This window comes from Nycticebus coucang, chromosome 23 (assembly GCF_027406575.1).
Source record: "Nycticebus coucang isolate mNycCou1 chromosome 23, mNycCou1.pri, whole genome shotgun sequence".
NCBI lineage: Eukaryota > Metazoa > Chordata > Mammalia > Primates > Lorisidae > Nycticebus > Nycticebus coucang.
The window spans coordinates 3,608,062-3,634,702 of NC_069802.1; the positions used below are offsets into that span (position 1 = coordinate 3,608,062).

The 26,641-nt window shown below is 46.3% G+C and overlaps 1 protein-coding gene and 1 non-coding gene across 3 annotated transcripts in view; one reads left to right on the forward strand and one right to left on the reverse strand.

The window, feature by feature from the left end:
- SCFD2 (sec1 family domain containing 2) overlaps positions 1-26,641 on the forward strand; it is a 480,804-nt gene that overhangs the window by 441,742 nt on the left and 12,421 nt on the right. For both annotated transcript variants that reach the window (XM_053577506.1, XM_053577508.1), the window contains one exon: positions 12,765-12,899. In XM_053577506.1, the coding sequence (XP_053433481.1) occupies positions 12,765-12,899 (135 nt within the window). The remainder of the gene's footprint in view (positions 1-12,764; positions 12,900-26,641) is intronic.
- LOC128576153 (small nucleolar RNA SNORA19) lies at positions 9,842-9,975 on the reverse strand. The gene has a single exon (XR_008377266.1). It is a non-coding gene; the product is annotated as a small nucleolar RNA SNORA19 (small nucleolar RNA).

Genomic DNA, 26,641 nt, shown 5'->3' on the forward strand with positions numbered 1-26,641 from the left:
TTTTCATCATGTGTACTCTAAATTCCCTTTCTGTCATTCCTAACATTTCTTTATAGGTGGAATCCTCTGCAGTAGCTACCTCATGGTCCCTTGGCGGGGTTGTTCTGGACTGGTTCTTCATGTTGCCTGGAGTTTTCTGCTGATTCTTCCTCATGAGTGATTTCTTTTATCTGTTTCCTTGCCCTAATTTTCCTTTCACTTCCTCTTGCTCTTTAAGTTCTTGTGCCTGTGGACTAAGGGTTACAGGACCAGAAGGGTGAGAAGGTTGAAGAGCAAAAAAGGGATGAAAGGAAGGAGGACCGAGTGATAAGAAAAAAAAAGAAAAATAGAGAAAGGAGAGGGGGTGGGTAAAAGGAATATTGACAAAAAGAAGAGAGGCACAGAAAGAGGGAGACAGAACAATATAGGTGTACAGTAGGGTATTTTGATACAACCTTAAAAAAAACCACCTTCTGGGGGTGCCCAGTTGGGTGGTTCCCTTGAGGTCAGCAGCTCTTTGCTAACCTGATCAGACACAGTACCCCACCTCCACCAAGAAGAGAGGAAAGACAAAAATGCTATAAATCAAACCAAAACAAGCAAACAGAAATCTTTACAGGATAAAATTGGGTGGAAAACCAAATATAGCGGTAGAAACACTAACAAAAATGAAGTTCTGATTATTGAAATAGGCAGTAATGGGAAATTATAATTAAACTAGAAAAATTGAGAAAGAAAAAGGATCTGTATGGAAAAGGTTGAACTTAAAAAACAAAACAGCATCAACAACATCAAAGTAAACAAAAAAAACAACCAAACCAAAAAAAAAAAAAAAAAAAACACAACCAAAAACAAAACAGTATGTATATGTTATTGAATATTGTCTGGGCAACACCTGGTCTTCTGGGGTATGAGATGTTAATCACAGTTCTGATACGACTGGAGGCTGCTAGTTTCTCAAACCCCAGCAGGTAGACACCCTAAATCTCTCTTCAGCCCACTTAAAAGGCACTTTGAACTTGTTCACTTGCTGAGCAGAAGCTTTCCCAGGGAAGTGCTTGTTGCTGGAATCACTGCTGAAGTGGCTATCCACTTACCCTGTGTGCCAAAACTGGTCTCCCTCTGCCCCCGAGGGTTAGGGCTGCAAGGCGGCTCAGACCACCCCCCTTAGGCTACTTGGTCACTGGGTTACCAGCTCCCACCCAATTCTACCTCTGCGACCTTGAGGGTGGGGCTTGCTGGGGCAGATTGCTCACAATGGCTGCCTGTGACCCAGAGCCAAACACTATTAGCTCCGTCTGGCTCAGCGGCTCAGACTGGGGCCCTAGACAAAGGCCAAAGTTCTCTGCACTCCCGCTCAGGCTCTCCCCAAGGCAGTTCAGCTGAGTGCCAAGTCCAAAGACACCAAAACAGTTCACAGGTAAGGCCTTTCTGGTTTGCAGTCTCGCTGCTACTGAACTTACAGTTGTGGGCAGGTTTAGACGGATTGAACACAGTGACCACTTGCCAGTTTTCCACTGTTTTAGTCCTCCTCTTGGGGTCCAGAAGTCTCTCGCTGACTCCCTGTATCCTCTCAGGGATGATGATAGGCAGATCTCACCAGCCAGAGATGCCTGGAGTCCTATCTCCCCAGACTCATGGTGCCCAGATGCAAGGAAGCTGTTACTTGGCTGCCATCTTGCTCCACCTCCCCCTACCTATTTGGTTTTTTCAATATTTTTCAAATTTAAATGATTTTCAAATTACAGGCATAAACCTTGTAAGAACCAGGATTTGGATCTGTTCTGTTCACTGCCATCTCCTTGGGGCCTAGAGTGGCTTACTGCACAAAGCGGTGGGTGCTGAGTCACATTTGTGGGGTGCACTTTCAGTATAATGCATATACCCTTATCACGGGTCAGAGGATTTACTGGGACACCAAGTACATGTGTCCAGACAAGTCAGAGCCTTGAGCACGAGCCTCGTCTGGGCAGGTTTCCGTCCATATCTCCTCCCAATTTGGTCCTTATCCCCACAGCTCCAGAAGTAGCATGTGCTTTCTGCCAGCCCCGTGATGTCTCCAGACACAATCTACTTGCCATGTCCCAGGCACCTAGGATTGTACTAGACCTGGGGCTCCTTCCAAGTCTGACCGGGGCTGGACATCTGGGTTCTGGCCCCAGACTGCCTCCCAGGCCCCCACCCAGCTCTGACGCACACCTGCCAACTCTCATAGCCACGCTGCTTCCCTGCCAGCACCAGAAACATTTCTTATTTAATTGCTGTCCATTACTCCTTTAGGAAAATGTCTTAGTTACAGTTTAGATGCAGAAAGCAGATACCACGTTAGTCTATTAAGGAGAATATGATTCAATAAAAAGAATTAAAGTACATATGAAATCTCTGGACCGGGTGCAATGGCTCATACCTATAACTCCAGCACTTTGGGAGGCCAAGGTGGGAGGACTGCTTGAGGCCAGGAACTCAGAAATAGCCTGAGCAACATAGAAAGACCCATCTCTACAAAAAAAATTTAAAACTTAGCCAGACACAGTGTGCTCATAGTCCCAGCTACTTGGGAAGCTGAGGAGGGAGGATCACTGGAGCCTGGGTGTTTGCAGTTATAGTGAGTGATGATGACACCACTTTACCCCAGCCCAGACAAAGGAGTGAGATCCTAGGGAAGGGAAGGGAAGGGAAGAAGGGAAGGGAAAAGCAGGGGTCTCTGGGCGGCGCCTGTGGCTCAGTGAGTAGGGCGCCGGCCCCATATACCGAGGGTGGTGGGTTCGAACCCAGCCCCGGCCAAACTGCAACCAAAAAATAGCCGGGCGTTGTGGCGGGCGCCTATAGTCCCAGCTGCTCGGGAGGCTGAGGCAAGAGAATCACCTAAGCCCAAGAGCTGGAGGTTGCTGTGAGCCGTGTGACGCCACGGCACTCTACTGAGGGCAGTAAAGTGAGACTCTGTCTCTACAAAAAAAAAAAAGAAAAGCAGGGGTCTCTGGAAGAATCAGAGGAGCGGGATTTAGACTGGACCTCCAGACATGAATCCCAGAACATCACTACAGACCTGGCCCCCAGGGAAGCCAGGACCTGTGGCCCCTGAAGCTCCAGGCTTAAAGAACGTGCCACCAAAGCCAGAGACTGACCTAGGCTTGGCTACTGTGATGTCTGCCGGGACTAACTCAGTGCTTCCACCTCGTAGGTGGGTGGATAGAGGGACACTGGACTATGGATCTCAGCCAGAATGGCATTTCTTATGCCATTAATTCTTAGTGAGAGTGAGGTTAGCAGAGATTAACAGATGTTAGAGCCAGAGCATTTGGCTTCTTAACCCAGCTGTGTCCCCTATGTACTCTGTGACCTTAGGCAAGTCACTTCACTTCTCTTTGCCTACTTTCTCCTCTGTAAGAAGGAGCTAATCAGCCAGGCATGGTGGCTCATACCTGTAATCTGAGCTACTCAGAAGGCTGAGGCAGGAGGATCACTTGAGCCCAAGATTTAAGGCTGCAACAAGCTATGATCAGGCTACTACCCTCCAGCCTGGTGACAGCATGAGACTCCATCTCTTTAACAAAAAGAAGAAGAAGAAGAAGGAGTTAATAATGGTAAGTTAATGCGTAAACTACTAGGACACTGTTTGTCACGGAGCTCTGTGATGGCTCTCACAGCCGTGGTCATAGTGGAGAACAAAAGCGGCCTCCTCTTTGTTCTCTTCTGCAGCATTTGACCCTTCCCTTTGCCAGGATGTGGCATGCACAGAGAGGGTGTCTTTCTAATGCTCAGCAGACCGTTAGCTGCGTGGTGCAGTCAGAGGCTTATTGCTGACACCGTCTCTCTGAAAGTCTGTTTGCTGGTGCCCGTTCACTGGAAACCTCAACCCCGCAGTGCCCCTGCATGGAGGCCACTCCCCACTTCTGCGGCTTACTGCGTATGTTCCTGTGAATTGGGAGGCTTAATCCCCCTCCCGAGCACCACAGACTCGATGTGCTGCTGGTCCTCAGCTAAAACGCCGGGAAGACATCAGGCCGAGGTCAGGCCAATGTCTCGGGCAAGGCGCTGCCGGGGCCTTTCAGACGAAACTCCGTGTGGGGCTTGCCTGACTTGCCTTGGCGAACGTCTCAAAGAGCAGACTGTGCTAGGGAAACTGTCCACAGATGTGTCTGTGTTTGTGCCTCTGGCATGTTGAACAACAGCATTTAGAAGCAGCATTGCCCAAGGAGACTTGATACATCTTGTGCCCAGTGGACTGTGGCACCTGCACGGTCTTGGGCCTGGTTTCTTTCGTCAACAACTCCCAGCCCTGGCCACCAGTTGTTCTTTCCCAAGTGCTAAGCTCTACTCCTCCTGACTCTATCTGCCTAACTCCAGAACCACTAGTTTCCTTTTGGAAGAAATCAGTATGGGACAGGACTAAATCAAGGGCCAGGAAACCTGACTCCATCCTGTAGCCTGCTTCTAATCAGCTGGGTGACATCAAGCTATAATACTTAATGGCTTCTTTAGATTTTGGTTTCCTCATGTGGAAGCTGAAGAGACTATACTCAAATCTGTGAAAAATAATTTGCTTCCTGACTGAAGGGGGCATGGACGGATAAGTAGATGGATAAGTGAATGACTTTTTAAACTTCAGCTTACTATGAGGGTGCAGACGATCAGTTACATTGTTTGCGTTTGTCAGACTCCAAGTTCTACTTGTGTCCCTCATCCAGGAGGTGTGCCATATTAGTGAATCATTTTTTAATCTGTAAACAAACCATTTCCTTTAAAAAGATGAAAGGAGAAAAAAATCAGTCATAGTACAGCAAAAAATAAAAATAAACAAGCCAAGGATTAGTAAAATGATTTTGAACAGATGTTTTTTCGTGCAGTCTTGGAAACAAAATGAACACTCTCTCACCAAACCTAGTTTTCCTGAAAAGCTTGTTGTTGGGAGTCACTTTTGCAGCAAAAGGGAAGGAAGGATGTCCACCAGCAGGACTGAGAGTCCCTGGTCACACCGACACCAACCAGCAAGGGCAAGGCCAGCAGCCCAAACTCACAGGACTCAGTTGCGGTGACAACTGAGTTTTCTTGGAAACTGATGTCCTAGGCCATCTTTAAGGTACACTCCATTCAAGATGTTGTGGTTAGACTGGTTTCTCAAAACTGCCTCTGATTTACATGTAATGTCAAAAACTTCAGCTATACTCAATACTTTTTCTCATGAATTAGAGTTCAGATCAATAGAATAGACGTGTAGAATAAACCACACCTGATTTTCGTCACAAAAGTGTAACCAGAGACACTGACACAAGTATTTTATTTATCATATTTTGTTTAAATGTGATATTTTTTAAAGCCCAGTTTGTTCTGGAAGAGATACTCACTATTTAAAGAAGAGGGTAAAAATAGAGAGGTTTTAATAGGGAAGACTAATTAGTTGAAACTTTGATTATCTTGTGTAACAGCCATCTAGGGGTCAGTTTAAGCTCTACCAAACCTCTACCAGCCTCACGAGACCCTTGAAGGGGCAGGTGATGAACTTCATGGGCCCCTTCCTTTATAAAAATAAAAAAGCACATGGCACAATTCCATTGTATAAAGACAAATATATTAAAATTACATATCAAAACATTACTTTGACCTAAAAGTTCCTTCTTTTCTGGTTAACAAAAAAAAGTATACATTTCCACATGCCCCTAAAAGTAATGCAGGCCCAAGGCACTGTGTGTTTTGTGCCTAACAGTTAAGTCAGCTGTGTGGTCACAGCCCTCACGTGATACAAGTCTGCCCAAGACAGGAGCGTAGCTCACCATCAGGGGAACATTGGGCATTTTTCTTCCCTGGAGTAGTCCTTGTAACCATCACAAAGCACAAAGCAGTGTACGCAGCTCCCGAGGAGCTATTTGGCTGGGTTCCAAGGTAACAGATCCGGAGAGAGAGAATTAGATTCACATCAGGTGGCCACAGGAGTTAAAGACCTCATGTCCTATAGGAGCTAATTTCTCTGTACCAACTCTAGAGGCCTAACTTCCAGCATTCTTCCAAGGGACATGCCCAGTTATTATTCAGAGAAGCCCAAACCTCCGACTTTCAGCCAAATATTTATAGTTCTCCCAGTTTAATGCAATTTACCAACCAGGGGTCATTTTTGTCATAAGCTATCTTGCCTGGCTGCATAGTTAGACATTCTTCCTTTATCAGGTTTCCAGGGAAACAGAGCTAGGGAGTTAACCAAAGGTCAAATTCTTATGCAGAAGGGGAAAAGGTTTTAGTAATCCTTTGTCCAAAACACACAGCTTGGCAGTTGTTAAGGAAATAATTACATTGATGTTTCAATCCAAAATTAGCAGTGTGTCTGTGGCAGAGACCATGGTATTTGTGCCCAAACTCCATTTCCTTTCTCTCCAGGGCACACAGTCCGCACTTTCCAGATTCTCTCCTAGGTAAATGAGGGTGACCACTTCTGGCCAATGAGCTGTGGTAGAAGTGATACATGTCACTTTCAGGCTGGGCCTATAAAATCTCTGGAAATCCTCCATGCTCTCTCTTACCTCTTCTGCTGATAAGATGAGGAGTCTTCAATGCAGGGCTCTAAAGCCCTAGGAAGTGGGGGAGCCACTACATGGCAGGAACCTGGGTCTCTGAATGATTATTTAGGACATAGACTCTCTACTGCCAGCCCATATGATACAAGCAAGAAATAAGTGATCAGCAAAAAAAGGAAAGAACAGATTTATCTGAGTTTTAATTTCTCTCCCAATCCCCCCCCCCCAAAAAAAAAGATGAACTGGCATAGAATGTTTGATTAGGAAAATTAAATTCTTATAACTTACCCTCTTAATGTTGAACTAAACTACGTGACTACTCCCCCCACCCCAGCCCTTTTTAGCATGTTTCTGGCCCTCTCGGGAGGGAACTAGAGGAACGACCGCCACCTCCCTGTCATCACTCTACACGGTCCTTTGCCGAGCAGTGGTAGCTCCTGGCTGGATAGAAAATTCCATGATGGTTAGAGGGTTTTTGTTGAGGAAGCCACTGCCAAAGCAGTTCATTCAAATAAGATTTCAGTGTCATGATTTGAGGCACAACATTATCCAAACTAAGTGTCTGAGAGGAAGGAGCCAAAGGTTCTCATCATTAAAACCCTAATTGGACACTTTTTTCATTAAGGAAACAAAAGACAAGCAGTGCTTTATACCTGAGAAAGTTTGCCCCAAATGAAGCTCTCTAAATAACAGCAATGAAATTTAGTTGTTTTATACTTGGTGTGTTTTATTGTTTGTTTGTTTTTTTGGTCTTTTTGAGACAGAGTCTCACTATGTCGCCCTCAGTAGAGTGCCCTAGGGTCACAGCTCACAGCAACCTCAAACTCTTGGGCTTCAATGATTCTCTTGCCTCACCCTTCTGAGTAGCTGGGACTACAGGTGCCCACCACAACCCCCAGCTATGTTTTGGTTGGAGTCATCATTATTTAATAGGCCTGGGCTGGGCTCAAACCCACCAGCCTCAGTGTATGTGGCTGGCGCCCTACTCACTGAGCTACGGGCGCCAAGCCAATACTTACTTTTATAATAGAGAATTTAGAGGGTTTTAAACATTTTTCTATGCAGTATTTAGGTGGGAAAACCTAGCAACTTTTCTTAAAACTAGTACTACATCATTTACTATGCTTTTGATCACAGGTAAAGACAGAAAAAGAAAAAAGCTCAAGTGGCTTAAATGAGAAAGGTCATTTATTGGATCCTGTGACTTTAAAATCCAGATGAGAGGCAACTTCAAGTGGTGCCAGGCCATGGTCAGGGTGAGGGTAGCAGGAATAGCAAATAAGGGAGTTCCAGCATGCTCTTCCCATCTTGGGTCTCCCTCTAGTGCCCCCCACAGGCAGAGTCTAATAGACCGGGCTGGCAAAGCACCAAGGGGTGCCCAGGTCCAGAGTCACAGAACTGAGCCTAGTGGAGAGTGTGGAGTGAGACAGCTTAACGACTTGTCACTGTTCCATAGATGTTATTTCAAAATGGTGTTACATGAAGAGATAGAGCAAATATAGCCAAAAATTTAAGAAATGAGTATTATAGAGATATTTCATACCTGACATATCTGTTAGTAAAAACATTTATGTTATTTTTCTGAAATATGTGGCATGTTTACTATCCATTACTTTCCTGTATTATTTTTTTTTTTAAGACAGTCTCATTCAGTCACCCTGTGTAGGGTGCCATGTCATCATAGCTCACAGCAACTTCAAACTCTAGGGCTTGAATAATCCTCTTGTCTAAGCCTCCCAACTAGCTGGGACTACAGGCACCCTCCATAATGCCTAGCTAGTTTTTCTATTTCTAGTAGAGAAGGGGTCTCGCTCTTGCTCAGGCTGGTCTCAAACTCCTGAGCTCAAGGAATCCACCCACCTTTGCCTCGCAGAGTGCTAGGATTATGGGAGTGAGGCACCATGCCCAGACTAAGAACAATAACAATTTTTTGTAGGTGAAGGGATGTATTTTCTTCTCTCTTAATTATGACAGCCTATATGTTGGTCTGATAGCCTCTGTGATTCTGCTTAAAGCTATTTTATGTAACCAGTCTTCTGTAGAGGCTGATAGAACAAGTAACAGTAAGCTCCGGGAAGGAATGGCCTCTTAGGTACTCACATTCTCTTCAGGCTTTATATCAGAATTTCATCAGTTTTCAGTAGCAGAGATCTGGAAAATAGTGGCTTATATATATAAGGTTTTATATTGTCATATTATGAGGTCCTGGCTTTGCCTGCCCATGTGACATTCACAGCAGCTCTACAAGTCATCACTGGCCTGCTCGCCCATCTCTTCAGAATAGCCCTGCCCTCCTGGCTGCTGGAGCTCCAGGCACCACTTCCCCATCCCAGGAAGCAGAACAGAGAAATAGGAGGGACATATATCCCCATTTTAAACAAGAGACGTCTCAAAGTGCCACATTCCCCTTCTGCATACATCTCATCACCCAGACCTTATTAGTTACATCCATTTATCTTCAAGGAAGGCTGGGGAATGTAGTCTCTTAGCCAGTTGGTAATGTGCCTTGCTGAAAATTGGGGACTCTTACTAAGGAGGAGGCCACTTCATATTTGATGATGATGCTGATAAGGTAGCAGAGTATTGGCCAAAGGACCTCTCCTTGGGGAGAAGGTAAAGAGATTGAGGTTTAAAAGAGTAAATGCCTAAGATAATAGAAGACTCTCAAGTCAGTTTACTCAAAGAAGAGAATTATAGAATTCCTTTTTCTTTCTAACATTTAAAATAATATTTATTGAATTATTTTATGATTCCCAAAATAGTCCTGTTTTTCTTCATAGAAAATACCGGGTTATTAAGCAGTGTGATGAAAATGTGTCAAACGGTCTATAAAACCAGTGTATGGTGCTCCATGATTGCATTAATGTACACAGCTATGATTTAATAAAAAAAAAAAAAAGAAAGAAAGAAAGAAAGAAAAGAAGAGAAAATACCGGGTTAATAATAGCCACTATTTACTTAGCACGTTTTTTTTTTTTAGGCTGGGGCTGGGTCTGAACCTACCACCTCTGGCATACGAGGCCAGCACCCTACTCCCTTGAGCCACAAGCACCACCCCCAACTTAGCACTTTTTATATGCAATATCATGACTGTCATGACAAGAAGAATTCATGCCCATTTTATTCCAAGACAAAAACTGAAGCTCAGAGACTCACAGAGCATTGCTGAAGCTGGAATTAGAATTCCAGGCTATCAACTCCAAAGTCTGCTCTGAATCATCACACATGGATTATACGACCCTCTGAACATATCCTTTCAAATCCTAGTTTCCCAAAACAAAAAATCTAAATAGTCATATCTTTTGTAGATAAAGACCTATTATTTACCTAATACATTTAACCACTTTCTATAAAGGTTTTGTCTGAAGGAGACCGTCCGCCTTACTATTTATAGTTATACTGCTAATCAACCTTCAACTATTTGTATAACACATAAAAAAAAAAATAACACTGCTCACATATAAAGAAAGCAGGTCAATGAAATGTGCACAAAATAGACCTGTTCATTTTGGAAAATTTGGAAAAAAGAAAATAAATCTCCCACTTCCTGACCTCAGAGATAACCCTAATAAACATTATGGTGTGCTTTACACCAATTTTTTAATGCATAAATAATTAATTTTTAACAAATGAAAAGTGATCATCCTTGTTGTTTGTACTGGTTTTAAACTGTGCTTTTTTGAAAAAAAGAATGCGGTGAGCAGTCTCCCTCCTCCGTCTGTCTCCCGCCTGGGCCCCCCACTACCATGTCCACTGCTGGTGATAGTTGCTGTGTATCATATCAGAGTTTATTTTTGCACATTTCACCGAAAACAAACTTTCATGTTCCCCCTTCCACTGTTTACAGAAATGCCAGCCCGTCACACAGGGCTCCTCACCCTGAGATTTTTACTCGCACACTATTACGCACCTTGTGTTCTGCCATGTAAGCCCAGAGCTTCTCTCTTCCACAGCTTCCCGCCCGGTGATGGCCCCATTTATTAAACAGCTCCCCGCTGATGGACACTTGGTGGTTTCTTAATCTTTGGTTATTACGAACAATCAGCAGCCTTTCGTGGCTCTCATTTGCACTCACGTGCAGACCCAGGGACTGAATGAAAGAAGCGGGACTGGCAGTCAAGTGCGTTTGTAATTTTGGTAGGCATTATCACATTGCTCTCTGCACTGAGCATCCCTCCACCAGCAATGTATGAACGGGTTTGTTACCCTCATTAAAAGAGCATATTTTTAAGATTTTTTTTTTTTACAGATACAGCCTCACTTTGTTGCCCTCTGTAGAGCGCCGTGGTGTCAGCTCACAGCAACCTCCAGCTCTTGGGCTTAGGGCCTTAGGCAATTCTCTTGCCTCAGCCTCCCAAGTAGCTGGGACTACAGGCATCCACCACAACGCCCAGCTATTTTTTTTATTGCAGTTTGGCCATGGCCGGATTTGAACCCGCCATCCTTGGCATATGGGGCCAGCACCCTACTCACTGAGCCACAGGCGCCGCCCCATACGAGCATATTTTCAAACTTCTGAATTTTGCCATTCTGATGCATTTGTTTTTAAAAAATAAATCTATCTTGGCATAGCTTTAATTTGAATTTTTCCTATTATAAGCAAGGCTATAGCTTTAAAAACATTCCTGTCTTACAGGTGTTTCTGTTCATTGCTTTGCCCTTTGTGACCATTTAACCATGCAATTTCTGGGCACACAGTGGTCTGTTGACCAATAAGCATAAATGGAGTGGAATCCGCAAGTAAGCAGTTGCTGGTTTCCCTACATCTCATTCCTGAGGAAGAAACCAGCTATACTTCTGCTCGGTGGCAATGATTTTGATGGTTATGCATGGCTTTATTTCTAAGATATTTTAAGTCAGAAAATTGGAATGAAGAAAAAAATTAAACAGTGACTGTAAGTCTACTGCCAGGGATGGGGGCAATAGACTAAATATCCTTGACCATGGCTACAGGCAAGTCATATATTTTGGTCAGTCAAGGAGAGAAACGGGGTTCAAGACAGAATCCATGTCAACAGTGCCCTGGTGGAACCTGGCTTTTCTGAGGCTGCGACGGACCAGCCATAGCTCTGAGGTGAGACATTCCTGCCTCCTGTGCCCCTCAGTGTTCTGGACGCAGTGCCACGTGTTACTGGAGCAGACGAGGAAGTAACAGGACAGGCAGAGAGGTGGTCAAGCTAATGGGAAAAGAAGACAGAGGAAGAACTTAGTAGCAAGAAATAAGGAGAAGGCTGGGAATAGTGTGGCTCACGTCTGTAATCCCAGCACTCCGCGAGACCGAGGCAGGTGGATTGCCTGAGCCCAGGAGTTTGAGACCAGCCTGAGCAGAAGTGACACCCCATCTCTAAAACTAGCTGGTTGTTGTGGTGGGTACCTATAGTCCCAGCTACTCAGGAGGCTGAGGCAAGAGGATCGCTTGAGCCCAAGAGTTTGAGGTTGCTGTGAGCTATGACACTACAGCACACTACCGAGGGCTACTAAGTGAGACTCTGTCAAACAAACAAACAAAGAAACAGAACTAAGGAGAGAGGTGGGGAGAAAACAGCTCAGAAGGTGCAGTGGGCAAAGAGCAGTTACCTCTAAATACAACCCAAAGATGGATGGATTATTCAAGGCACAGAACAGGAAAGCATTTAGCACCATTTATCAAATTGCAGGAGTTGTTGCAATCTAGCATCACCCTAGTTCTGCAAAATTTCTTACATTACTGTGTAGCCTGCTTGCTGCCCTGACTCAGTCAGATTCCTTTTTGTCATCTTAGCTGCCTTTTCCAGTAAAGTCAACTTGGGCGTTGAGCTCTGTAGAAGGAGGGATTGCTTTAAGGTTGGATGTTGACAGCAGCACACTGGAAATAAACATTCCAGTTCCTAGCAGAAGGGAGTGTCGTTCTAAGAATGTGTAGGGAAAGCTGGAGACTGTCTTCACATCTGTATCAAATGACAGCATTTTGCTTCCAGTGTACTTCATACATAAAATTGTCACTTTAAATCTAGATTGCAAAGTTAGGCATAATATGCTTGTAGCTCTGGTGGGAGAATATTTGCTTTAAAAGGAAGTATAAAAAGCAAAATGTTCTAAAGCTTGGTGGTGAAAGTTTATTTAAAAACCCAATGTTGTTACCTTGTCTTTACACACACACACAGACATACACACACTCAAGGCCGTTTCTCAGTATCCAAATAAACTTGTTTTGCTTCCTTTGGAGCAGATAAAACCGTCCTCTCTCCAGAAAAACGAAATAAACCCTTTTATGTTCAACACGATGTTTTGTCTTTCCAGGCATCCTACAAGCCATTACTGAAGCAGATTGTGGAGGAAATATTTAATCCCGAGAAGCCAGACCCTGTTGATATTGAGCACATGTCTTCAGGCCTCACTGATCTCCTTAAAACTGGATTCAGCATGTTCATGAAGGTAAAGTAGCCATGAAAAGTTAATCCTGAGTGTAGAAATGTTCTCTTTGCTGGGCATGAAAATGCTAGCACCCTGTTAACCCTGGTCAACCCCGTGCGGATGACATTCTGTGTTTTAGCTCTTCTAAAATCAAGGCGATTTTTATTTACCTTTTGGTGACCAGCAGTCTGACCCTTACACAGCTGCTTCTGACCTGACACTCTGACCTCTCCTGACAGGTGGAGGACACAACCCTTCCAGGGCAGCAGGTGGGAACTTTTCCCCATGGCTCATGTTTCCACTTAACATTTGTCTGTATAATACTGACTGGTCTTAGTGATAGTCCTTTGCTCTTAATTCTGGAACTTACTATGTAAGATGATGAGGACTGTGCTGAGTCCTATGGCTAGAATCACCCTAAACCCTTGGAAATGACTTTCGCTAACTCCTAGGTTACAAGGGCTAGAATTTCTCTGGCTGAAATCTGGGGTGGGTCAAAATGACTGGACAGTCCCTTGAAGTAGGGATGAAAGGAGGGAAAAATACACAAATGTGAACTATTTTTAACACACTGTAGAGTTGCTAAATTTAAAAGGATCTAAACAAGATTATAGGCTGACCTCTCAGTCCATGATTTCAGTATAATAACTCTTGTAAATAACAGAATGTTTTGCCAGCTTCAAAGAATCTTTGAAATCATGAATTAATCTGCATAGGAGATCTGGCCTTTCAGAGTTCAATAAATGCATATTCCAGGAAAATTAGCCCACTCCAAAACTGGAGGACAATGCCAAATGGTTAGACTCTAAACCACGCAGTAAATGGCTGGAGGGGACAGAAGGGCCCCTCAATTATCACCAGCTTCTGTGCACGGCCTGGCTGGGCATCTTCCTTCTATTTTCTGTAATAAAGCAACATAGATCAGCTTCTTTAAAGTGCTTGAGGGCTCCTGTGTTGCGTGTGAGTCCAGAGTTGCCAGTGACTCCCTGTCCTGAGTAGTCCTTCATGGTGGCTAGTTTGTACAGAAACTTCCAGACTCTACATGGTTTTCAAGCTTTTCCACGTGTGCATCCTCAAGGAAGCTTCATTCACAAGTGTCAGTAAAGTCCAAGGATGGCCCAATTACCCACGTGTCCTTGTCCTGACAGGCTGCCGCATTTGTGGTACAGTCAGGCCCTGCACGAAGGGGTCTGGCCCAGGGTGCAAATGAAAGATCCACCCCTCTGCAATACACAAGGCGCAGTGTGGAGAGAGGAGGCCCTGTCTCTCTTCTCTACTCCAAGGTGTTCCATAGAAATAGCTGTTATCTTAGCGGAAGGGTTCTGTGATCAAATGTTTTAGAATGTAATTGTTCCTTTGTATTCCAACATCACAGTGTCTCTAACATGCTGATGACTTTGCAGCTCTTCCAACCAAGAACATAGAGGGTATTATGGAATACAGGCTTGTCACGTGAGACTGTCCACTTGCATTTTCTATCACTGTTCAATGAAACAGGAAAGGTCACATTTTTATATTTTTAGACACTGCTGCTGAGTGCTTCCCTGACTCTACCTGCCCCACTGCCCCGGCCCAGCCCTGGGCTGCTGAGTTTCTCTCCACATACACCCAAGTTAGGGGCCATGAAGAAGTGCTCCAGCAGCTTGAGGCTGGGCTCACAGGGAGGTTTCCATGTAATGGATTTAAGAAACAGGAATCTGTGTTCTCCCTGCAGCTGTCAGGATCCATCCCTGCAGCTGCACGGTGGGGCCCTGGCTCTCAGTTACTGGAATATCTCATCTGTCCACAGGGTGTGGGGTGAGTCCCCATGGGCTGGCAACAAAACCCTGTCCACCCCAGCATCCAAGGGGGAGTCCTTTTGTTTCTCAATGGGTAGTAGCTGGCTTTGCCTACCATTCCACAGAGCTCAGCAGAGACAGTTACCTCTGTGTGCAGAGTTGAACAAAATTGGTATAAACTTAAAGAGGAACAGGCAGCAGGCTTTGAGAACTGACTGTAATTTCCTGAAGAGTCACTTCTTTGAGAGGGAGGTGAAGCTGTCAAGAGAAGGTGTCTGCCATTCTGCTCTGAGGCCTCCGGGGGAGGACAGAGCCGGTCAGATGGACAGTGTCCAGCCTCCAAGTTCAGACAGCCAGTGTCCAGCCTCCAAGTTCAGACAGTTAATCTGCAGCCTCCAGGTTCAGACAGCCAATGTCCAGCCTCAAGTTTCAGACGGCCAGTCTCCAGCCTCCAAGTTCAGATAGCCAGTCTCCAGCCTCCAGGGCTTCCCTGACTCTGCCTGCCCCATTGTCCCAGGCCACCCCGGGCTGGGTTCAGGTGGGCCAGTTTCATGCCTCCATGTTCAGATGGCCAGTGTCCAGCCTCCATGTTCAGACAGCCAATGTCCAGCCTCCAAGTTCAGACAGTTAGTCTCCAGCCTCCAGGATCAGACAGCCAATGTCCAGCCTCCAAGTTCAGATGGCCAGTCTCCAGCCTCCAAGTTCAGACGGCCAGTCTCCAGCCTCCATGTTCAGACGGCCAGCCTCCAGACTCCAAGTTCAGATGGCCAGCGTCCAGCCTCCCTGTTCAGACCGCCAGTCTCCAGCCTCCAAGTTCAGACGGCCAGTCTCCAGCCTCCATGTTCAGATGGCCAGCCTCCAGACTCCAAGTTCAGACGGCCAGCGTCCAGCCTCCCTGTTCAGACCGCCAGTCTCCAGCCTCCAAGTTCAGACAGCCAGTCTCCAGCCTCCATGTTCAGATGGCCAGTCTCCAGCCTCCAAGTTCAGACGGCCAATGTCCAGCCTCCATGTTCAGATGGCCAGTTTCCAGCCTCCAAGTTCAGACGGCCAGCATCCAGCCTCCCTGCCGCATTTCCCTTGCCAGTCTCCACCCCCCGTCACACAGATAACCTGTGATCAGCGTGTGCTGCTGGTCAGCGAGGTGTTTGCATCCATTCTCATGTTAATCCTCATGGCAACCTTACAGGGTAGATCCTGTCGTTATCTCTATTTTACCAAAAAGGAAACTGAGGCCCAGGAAGGTTGCAGTAGATGTGAACTTCCAGAAGGTCAGGGTGGCTTTTACTCTCCACTCCTCTCCTCTTTTCTAAAGAGCACATAGGAAATAACACCGAGATTCATCCCTGATCATTCTCATTCCAAACCCATGCTTTTAACCACAACAGTTCTTGGCTCCAGGCATTTGCTAGGAAGTTAAATATTCATATATTCATATGTTATTAATTACAGTTTTCTTTGTGATTACTCATTAGCTCAAATGCTTTCCCATTCTGGTATCTGTGCAGCTTGGGTCTTGAAGACAGCCCGTGTGTGTGATTTCTTGGGGGTCATCTGCTGGTACCCTGCCCGCTTTTCTGGGACTGGGCCCAGAGCTCATTACTGATGCTCCCCAGAACAAATCTGAGCTCCAGCGTGCAGCCATGGCTGCGCAGCCCATCTCAGTTCCGCAGTCTCCAAGCTGAGATGCTCAGCGCAGTGATGCCCGCCTCCTTGCCCCTTGCCGCCTGCTCTGTGCCTCTGGAACACGCCCCCTCCTACTCGCCCCACTCAAGACCCACCAGTGCTGAAGAAAGAAACCAAGAGGCAGAGGCTGAGGAATCCAGTCGTCCATGTGGAAGCCTCCCGTGCTCAGGACTGTCCCAGCGGGAGAATGCAGAGCTGGAAGGAAGCTGAGTGGCAGGCTGACCCTGCTCTGCTCTCACAGAGGGGCCCGCCATGACATGGACTCAGGGTTGCCCGAGACAGCATCTCTGGACTGTTGAGAAGCCACAGACTGGGAAGCCAGGGGAAATGTGCGGAAGTGGAGCCAGCAGCTACATGCACAGGACGCACTGTGTGTGCCCTCCAGGGCTCTGTATTTTTTGTGCACACTTCTGTGGCTGCACTCGTACATTATTTTGTAATTAGTACACATCGAGTATCTTTCTTCAGACGATTGGTTTTCTTCAGGTATTTTTCTTTTTTTTAATTTCAGATTAATATGAGGGAGGGTGTAAATGATAAGGTTACAATGCTTGCATTTGTTAGGTAAAGTCCCTGTTGTAGGTATGTCACATACCAAAAGGTGTGCCATATACTCCGACACTGTGCCCATGAAACGGGAGCCCAGCAAGCCCTTCCTTGCTCCCCTCCGCCCTCCCTGCCTCCCCCCAGCTTGAATTGAATTGAGTTTTTCTCTTATGTGGGTTTGTATTAGTTCATCTATTGGCTTCATATTAGGATTGAGTACATTGGATTCTTGCTTTTCCATTCTTGTGATACTTTGCTAAGAAGAATGTGTTTCAACTCCATCCAGCTTAATTTTTCTGGGTCTTTTTCTAATGATACAACTTGATCTGCTGCACATTAGTAGATCAAGAGATCACTTCAGTGGTCTGTGAGAAAAAAGAATAGAACAGACTAGATCAGAATCTGTGGATCCAGCAAAGTAAAACAACATAACCCAGTCACACATGCATAGGCACAGATGATTTAAATGTTTTTCCTACTATTGGTCACCACTGAAAGAATGGGAAGCCATGTCTATAAGGACCAGAAGGCTGAATGGGGCCTGATTCTTTTTTGCATCATCAGCACTGGCACTTGTGGGGGCCTTACACGCAGCAGGCGCTCACCAAAGGATGGCAAGGTGGTCGGAGCAGACCTGGTGCAGTCCTCATTCAGAAAGCAGCACAGCTAGAAATCCCTGCTTCCTCCTTCCAGCTACTGCCTGTGAGCCAGAAGCTGCCTTTCAGCAATTTCACAGGGGATGAAAGTTCCCTGGGGCCCCCAACAGAGGCCCTAACCCTTCTTTCCAGCAACTACTAAGCAAAGCTGAGCCGGGCACTGTTCCATCCTTGCATGGGCCCCCAAAGCAGCACCTACCCACTCCCACCTTCCACTGTGCACAGGGAGACGGCAGCCTGCCTCCACCTCTGTCAGAGAAAGCCAATGCTCTCCTCTTTCCACGCCAATGGTGCGGAAATCTGTTTCTCCCAACTTCTTTGTCTCTGTAGAACAAAACAGAAGCAAAGGAGCTATTTTGTAGAGTGAGAAATTAAGAGTCAGAAGGAGAAAGGGCCTAATAGAGTGTCAGACAGGAAGATAAGCAATACAGGAGAGGTTTGGGGATCTCTTTCTCTCCTTTCTTCAATGTCTTAATTTTTTAGTTCGAGTTTGTGAATAGTAGCCAGCTGTCTCTTCTACATGTTCCTTCCTCGTGCCATCTGCTCTGTCGGTACTAGCAGCACTCACGTCATTCCACAGTTTGAGTTTGTTTGTAAAAGGCATTGGAGAATAGGGCTAACACTCTGATGTCACCCCAGCTGGGTTAGAACTCAGTTCCTCCCATTGCTGACTGTGTGCCTAAGTTTCCTCATCTGTAAAATGGGATGACACTAGTGCCTACTTCATGGGGCTGTTATGAGAATTAAGTGAGTGAATGCATAAAAAGCACTCAGAACAGTGTCTGGCCTCTGGCAAGTGCTGTGTAAGTATTTGCTGTTATTATTTATGTAAGTTCATAATCCTTGCCAGGCTGTGACTTGTGATAAAGAGCTGCCTCACATATTTGTATTAATGTCCCTGTGCAGAGCCAGTGCTCAAGCATTTGGTGACCACAGCCTAATGGTGGGTGAACAAGGGAATTAAATTGAAGAGAGCAGACACACACTGTCCCTTAAGAGGTCATGAACGTTTGACTTCAGTGTCAAGTCGCTCTTGCTACAAAGGCATTGGCCTGGGGAGCCACATGCTGCGAGGTGTTTCTCTAGACCCCTTTTCTTTCTCTACTATGAATCTAAATTGTTCAGCTCCTCAGTCTTGGGGGACATAGACTATCCTTCTTGGAGAAAACTGTAGAGATCCAGTGAAATTCTCTCCATGGGCCATGAGTAGATGGTCCAAGGGAACAGAGGCCAGCCGGAGGTGACCCGAGCTACCCAGAACAGAGGCAGAAGCCCAACACAGCTCAGGCCCCTGGCTGCACTGGGAGCTTGTCAGCAGTGTAGGACGCAGACACCGGGAGAGCAGGAGTTCTGCTGTGCAGTGGGCTCCTGTTGGCCTTGGAAGGCTCAGCACTACCGGAAACGGGGGCCGCCATTGCAGGCACTTACAAGTGGGTCATAGAGCTCAGCCTTACTTATGTACATTTCTGCAGGCAGCAAAAATTAAGGAAAATCTAAGAATCTGAGATTCTCTGCATCAGACAAAGCCTCTGTGAGCAGGAAGTCAAGACAGCTGGATTTCGCCCTTACTAGAACCCGAATTCTGTCTGCATTGTGCGGTAACCTGTAACTTGCTCGTCTTCCTCTCTGGGTGATGCCCCTCATGCTTTCCTGTTGAAATCAGATTGTCCCCAACATCTTTACCCTCACCTGTTCTTGTTATCTATGGCTACATAAGAAGTCATCCCAAATTCATGGCTGAAAATAATATCGATCATTCATTTGCTCGTGAATCTGCACTGTGGGCAGAGCTCAGCAGGGAAGTGTCCTCCTCCAAGATGGCCTGTTCACACAGCAGCAAGTTGATGCCCAGCAAACACCAAATGGCAGCTCCAATGGACTTGTGGGTCTTGGCCCCGGTTCTTCCCCGGTTCTTTGGCCTTTTCATGTGGCCGAAGCTTTCTCCCAGCACAGCAGCTGTGTTCCAAGGGCAGGCATCCTGAAAGAGACCGCCAGGTGGAAAGTGTAATGAATTTCCTGGCTCTCCTCAGATGTCACACAGCATCACTTCCCCAGCACTCTACATCTGCCCAGGCAGTCACAAACACCCACCCAGTTCAAGGGGGAAAGACAACACTGTCCTCTTGAAAAGGGACCAGGAGCGTGAGGAGCAGAAAATATCATCGTAGCCCCTATTGAAAGATTGATACACTCTTTACCTAAATACATATTTGGCTGTCCTTCCAGGCAAGGGTAGTATTTGGCTGATCCTAGCAGTTTTCCCTCCAATCTAGAGAATGAAAAATCATTCATGCTTCTGATGTGGTTTCAAAATAAGTGAGCCCAGAAAGGATTTTTGATGAATGCCCCACTTGCTGTTTGTCTATAATTTTTTTAATAATATGATAAGAAAAAAAAATTCCTGATGAGAAACTAAGGTGTGGAACTTTCCTCTCCCAAGTTGTTCCATCAGGGTCTATAAGGTAAAGCAGGTCATTCTTCTTGTAGTTCCAAGAAAACGTTTCAAGTCAACTTGATCCGTTCTCAACCAGAGGCTGGATTTGTGGTTTGTCAGCACAGCTGCCGGTGGCAGAGGGCCGGGTGTGGTGCCCACCGGGGCCATTCTATGGGACGGGGGAAACAGCATTGGCAGAACCTGCCAAGGGCTGGGTGTGGTGCCCACCTGGGCCGTCCTATGGGAAGGAGGGAGACAGCATTGGCAGAACCTGTGGGGGGCCAGTTGTGGTGCCCACTGGGGAAGCAGGGAGACAGCATTGGCAGAACCTGTGGGGGGCCGGTTGTGGTGCCCACTGGGGAAGCAGGGAGACAGCATTGGCAGAACCTGGCATTCTCCAAACAGCCAAGTCTTCTCTCTGAAATCCTTGCGCATGGAGCACCTTGAGCTCTGTAGAGAAAAGCTTGATAGTGATCTAATAAATAAATGAAAACATACCTTACCCCTCTCACTAGAATGTTAATTTAATTTAAAACTAGCATGTCTAATAGGCAGCACTTTGAAAGTGCATTTCTGGAATTTGTGGTTTGGATTTCAGCCTCCTGAAAATAATATATTTTATATCTACTCCATGTGTTTGGACCTCAACTTGTTTTGACTAAAGGACATGATTTGTCAAGATGTTTCCTCTGCTAGAGTTGGCGTAAGGAGAGTGGGTTTTATCTAATAAAACTGCAGGAGGCCCCTTTTACCTCCTTTTAATGTGTGTGTTTTTAAGAAGTTCTTTTTTGTTCCATTTCTTATGTGGTCATGCTTAATTGCAAAAAGTAAGAAATTTATGATGAAGACTCAAAGAGGATGCAAAGCTCACCTCTGGGACCCTTATCTGAGTTGACAGGAGGGTTGCATTGCCTTGGGTGGCAAAAAAAGAAGCCCACAAGGAGAGCTGGAAAAACTGCCCAAGCAGGCTCTGAAAAGCTGGTGGGGGTGAGGGGAACAGCTGCGACTCTTTCATTTGGAATTAAAATGCCAACGAATTGCCATAACTGAAAGGATAATCTATTATGAGGACCAAGGGGTGGTTTGGGGAACCCAAGAGCAGGAAGGATTAGGACTAAGAACTGGAAAGCCATCAAGAAACCAGTTTCCTGAGACGCACTCTGCCCTGCAGGTGCTGGGACAGGGCCTGGCACATTGTAGATGCTCAAGAAACGTTAGTGAAGTGAATGGCTGAGTAGCTACAGCACAGCTTTGGGGTGAGTTAGCCTCATCTATCCTGAGCCAAGCCCAGGTTCTCAGGGCAGGTTTCTAGTTGGTCCCTGCAGGGTCAGGGGTCCATTCCAGGACCAATCTACAGTGACAGAAGTGCAGGATCATACTGTAACTCTGTGGGTGCTAGGAGCCCGTCCCCGACCACATGGACAGGAGCCGCTATTGGCTTGCCGGTTGGACAGACACCTATAGAGGCATCTACAGCAGGGGTACAGGATGTGATGGGAAGAAGACAGATTTAGGGGAAGTTCGGTGTCAGATGTCGGACAGTGAGAGTTAGGTTTGCCTGGGAGGGCATCTAGCTCCTCATTATTCACATAAGAAAAGCAGGAGGGCTGACTGATAGTTCAGCTCTATCATTGGCTTAGATCCATTTCAGTTAACAGCATTTCTGACAAGAGGAAAACATCTCCACATTCCAGCTTGTTGATTAAATGAGCACAAATCCTGGAATTCCTCTTTGCAACACTATTTATAACCATTGTTTATATTTTTTTCTTCTCATTCATAGTTCATGTTATGAGGTAGGGTTTGATTTTTCTCTAACATTAGCTAAACATGATAGTTCTTGGTAAACTTGATTTTGGCAGTCTGTATGTTGCATGTGACAATGGGCAATTATTGAGATGCTGCAGGTAAGGAAGATACAGAGACAAACTGGAAACACACCCTGCCCGCCATGGCCTGCTCCGTGTAGCTGTCGGCTTGTCAGCTAGGTGGATAAGCAAACTGAGGACTGCAGTGAGCAGAGCGAGGTGTTGTGCTGGGCGGGATGTGGAACACAGAGAGAGGTAGTGTCCCAGAGGAGCTGGATTTGTCAGACCAGTAGGAGCCAGGAGTGCAGTGAGGAAATGCCCCATCAGGGGGATTACAGAGAGTTCCAAATGGCTGGAGTTCAGGGTGACACGAAGGGCATGGAAGAATGTGAAACAGAAACTAGATCACAAAGGGCTAGAGGTTTGAAATTTGAAAAAAAAAAACTGACATTGACTATTTTGCAAAAATATATAACCAGTTTATATTTTATGAAGACTGCCCTGGCAACAGTGAGAAAGGTGGAAAAGAGGGCCAGACTGGCTTAGGGAGGGAGGTGAAAAGATGAGAGTCTGAGGTCAAGGTGGCCTGGGGGGGGAGGCAAAGATGAAGTTCAGGTGGGGTGGGGGAGGAGCTGGCTGCAGCCCCCACTTCCCAGAGTCTGGGGGTTGCGTGAAGCAGAGTGTGCCTCCTCGCCTCTTGATTTTCTCTGCAGTGCTTACCACCCTCCTCACCCACCAGCTTGCTCACTTATTCACTGGCTCTCCTTCTCCCCTAACTACAGCACCCCCTCCATGGCAGCAGGCTTCTTCTGTTTGGCTGCTGCTGAACCCTCATCCCCAGAGCAGCATCCAGCCTCGTTGCAGTTGCTCAGTGAACGTTTGTTGGCTGGGTGAACAAATGAATGGAAAGCACCACATTAGACGTGAAGCGCTCAGGGCGGTGGCAGAGCAGGTTCTAATCCCCATGAAAGAGAAGCCACTAGTAAGGGCCATCTCCAAAGGTAGCACAGGCGTTTCCCGGGCTCAGGACCCCGTAATCCAAAGGGACCTTGTCCTGAAGGGCTATTGCACTTCCTCCCTTCTACAAGTCCCTTCCCGTTTCTGGAGAATGGGATCTGACCCTTTCCTGTTCAGGGACAGTGAGTCTTAGATGAGGAGAAACAGTAAGGAGGAACAGAAGCTTCCCAGAACTCCTAAGAGCTCCAAGAAGCAAAAATAGCAACACCATTCTCTTGGCAAGCCAAGCAATAGAAGCCAATCAGGACAGACAGAGCTGTCCTGGGGCCCACGCCTGCCGAGGGGTCTCCACATCCTCTGCCGCAAAGGCTGGAATGGAATGGCGGGCAGAAACGGGCTTCTCTGACCAGAGCTGATGTCTTAAAGTGACAACCAGCAAAAGTTTAGAAAACGAATGAAAGAGCCATGACTCGGACTTGCTTTATTAATCTGCACACTTGAATGGCAGTAATTACGCTTCAATCTTTCATCTTCAAAGTGTGTAATACCGTGAACTAACAGACAAACACAACCCAGTCATGTATGGCTGATTATAAGGAATGTGTTATTCTGATGGAAGAAACTCTGCTTCCCATAGCCAGCTGTCTTGACATGCTCCAAAAGGAAGGCCTGGTATATCAAAACATAAATCTAAACAGAAACAAAAATAGTAAACAGCAACATGCATTAATTGGACCCGTGTATTTGTACCCAAACCAACATGGCCTCCACTCCTCAGCCTCAGGGTGCGGCTCTTTGTTGTTGCTGTTTCCCCCACCCCCATCCCCCCAACCTTTCATCTTCCAGTACATCCCTCTAAGACTTTCACAATGTACTTCGGATTCCAGACTCCCTTATGGAAAGCATGTGTCTTTGGGAACATACTATACCATGCTGGAGTTCTGCAGCTAGTTTATTTGTGTTGCAGGGTTAAGTAGAAACAATTGTTTGGCTGGCTGGAAGGAACCTCGGAATTAGTTACTCACCCAGAACGGAGGGTAAAGCAAAGGGAGAGTTTCTAAACGATTTCTAAGGAAAGAAGAGCATCTCCTGTTACTGTGTGGATTATTCATGTACCTATTTTATTCTTGCAACACTCACTGAAACTTTACCCTGTGCTAAGCACTATGCTTGGCGCCCCAACACCAGATGGTATCTTGTTCCCTTCCCCCGCCAGGAGCTTATAATCTAGGAGAGGAGATGGGCAGTTAGATTAGGGCAGCTGTCCTGCTGGACAAGGCCAGGAGAGAAGAGGCTGCCAGATGGCAATCGGGGTGCAGGAGTGGAGAGATGGGGAGAACTTGTCAGAGGGGGTTGGGGAGTCAAGGGAGGTGGAGGAGACAAGGGCAGGCTACACAGAGGAAACTATAAATGCCACATAAAAGAATATGGTGCAGATAATGTCCATGCTGCTTAATAACCAGAGTGTCCTGGGCACAGGAATGGGGAAGACCCACTGGCACAGTCCCCACCAGTGTCTATGGGCTGCAGTTCTTTCCTAATGATAATGGAAAATCTCCCAGGCTCATGATTGAGTGGGGAAAAAATCAAAGTATAACATAGAATGTTAGAAGTCAAAATGATAATTACCCCTGAGGAGGTGGGGACAGGAGCGGAGCATGAGGACATCTCCAGGGCGCTGGTCACACAGGTTTGTCTGGTGATATGCATATGCTCCGTAAAGTGCTGCATGCTTAGCAGATGTCCAGAAAAGCAAACAGCATGCATTCAGGCATGGCACAGAGCAACGTGAATGGCTCCAGAGAATCATGTGCATGGAAGAGGTGAAATAGAGAGATCATCAGAGCCACGTTCTAAGAGCCTTATACACTGAGTTAAGGGTCTGAACTTTATCCTCAAGCTCTGAGACTCTGCACAGAGAACCTGAGCATGCAGTGGACCTGAGGGCTGTGTAAGAGTGTGGCCTCTGGAGTTTGGGCCTGGCCCTGTGATTAGTTACTGCTTATAAACTTCAAACTCTTCAACTGTTAAATAGACTAATAATTGTGTTTTCTTTCTAAGGAGGTTTTGAGAGTTCAATAAAATAATGCACAAAAATAGTTAGTGTGGTACTCAGTATGTTCAATAATAGATACTGTATCCTAGAAAGCTTACTACAGGGAATGAGGAGAACAGATGGGAGTGGCCAGACTAGGAGGGGAAATGGATTAGAAGGCCACAGCAGTAAGCTAGAGAGGAAGTAAGGTGCAGTGGGTGTCAAGGAGGGAGCAATGACTTTGAGGGGATAGAATTCACAGGACTGCATCTGGGAGATGACAGAGACAGCAGAGTCTGAGACGGCTCTCCTGTGTCTGGATCAGCTTGCTATGAAGGTAGCGGTGCTATTAGAAATTCAAGAGAAGGAACGGCTTAAGGGGAACATCATGAATCACATTTGGGGAGTTTTGGTATATAAAAGGTTGTTGAAGGCATATGGAAAAATGAGGTCCTTCGGGGATGTCACATTGAGTGAGAAGGACAAGGGGCCAAGGTTGGAGCCCTGAGTAATATCAGTATTTAAATAGGGGTAAGAAGGGGAAGGGGAGGAAGAAATCTGGGAAGAAACCATTAGAAAGGTGAAGGAACGACACAGAGAGAATGCTTCTGTGGTAGCCAGGGAGGGTGTCACCAACTGTGAAATGCCTTGCAAATGTCCATAGACGAAGACAGACAAGTGTCTCTTGACTCCTGCAATATCATGGCCATTGGTGATGCAGTGAGAGCAACCCCAGGGTATCGTGGGGCAAAAGCAGGAAACAAGCACAGTCAAGGCAAGAGAGATACAGGTGAGGAGTCAACAGTCTATTTCTTTGGACTAGATTGTTTATTGCGGCTCAATTTACAATTGCCAAGATGTGGAAATAACCCAGGGCCCATCAACCCATGAATGGATTAATAAACTGTGCTATACGTATTTCATGGAGTGCTATTCAGCCATAAAGAGACTTTTGTATTAACCTGGAGGGAGTTGGAACACATTTTTCTTAGTAAAGTATCACAAGAATGGAGAAGCAAGAATCCAATGTACTCAATACTAATATGAAGCCAATTGACAAGGTAATACACACCCACACAAGAGGAACACTCAGTTCAATTCAAATTGGGGGAGGGGAGAGGGAGGGAGCTGAGGGAGGGGCTGGGTGAACACGATGGAAGGGTACGAGGCTCACCTCCTGAGTCAGGAGCGCAGCTACAGCAGAGACCTTACCTAACAGTGCAAACTTTGCAAGCTAATCATTTATACCCTCATATTAACCTGATATTTTAAAAAAAGAGTCTATTTCTAAATCTGAAAAGGTTCTGGAACTTTTTCCAGCATCCACCACCACTCTCTGAAGACCCTTGGGTCTCACCCCACCTCTCTCTTCTCTCTCCTTCCCTCCTTTTCTCCTTCCCCTCTTGCTGTCTACCTGCCTTACCACTGAGAGATCCTCCTCAGAAGCCAGGGAATAACGTAACTAATTTGGAATGCTTAATGTGTTATCCTTTCCATTGTGTTTCACATCTGATGTTGAGAAGTGGGTTTGTTCAGCAACAGTGCCAGGAAAACCCTGTTGAGAAAGGATCTAGGGCCAGGACACAAAACGGACTTCCTCCTGGCCTGCTGCCCCAGCCCCTGCTTCTCAGGCCTGTGGGTGGCCACAGATGGCTTGTGCCCATGAGTGTAAGGGGGCACACTCGCCACCTCTGTCCCCCTCTCATTGCTGGGCGTGGCTTCCTCTCTACAGTGACCGCGTCACACTGTGTCCTGGATGGGCTCTCCACTCAGCTGATGGCTGCTTGTCTCCTGAACTTGCCTCACACCATTTTCCCTGCCCCCTCCTCATCAGACCAACTCTGGCTTCCAGATATGGCTCTTCAG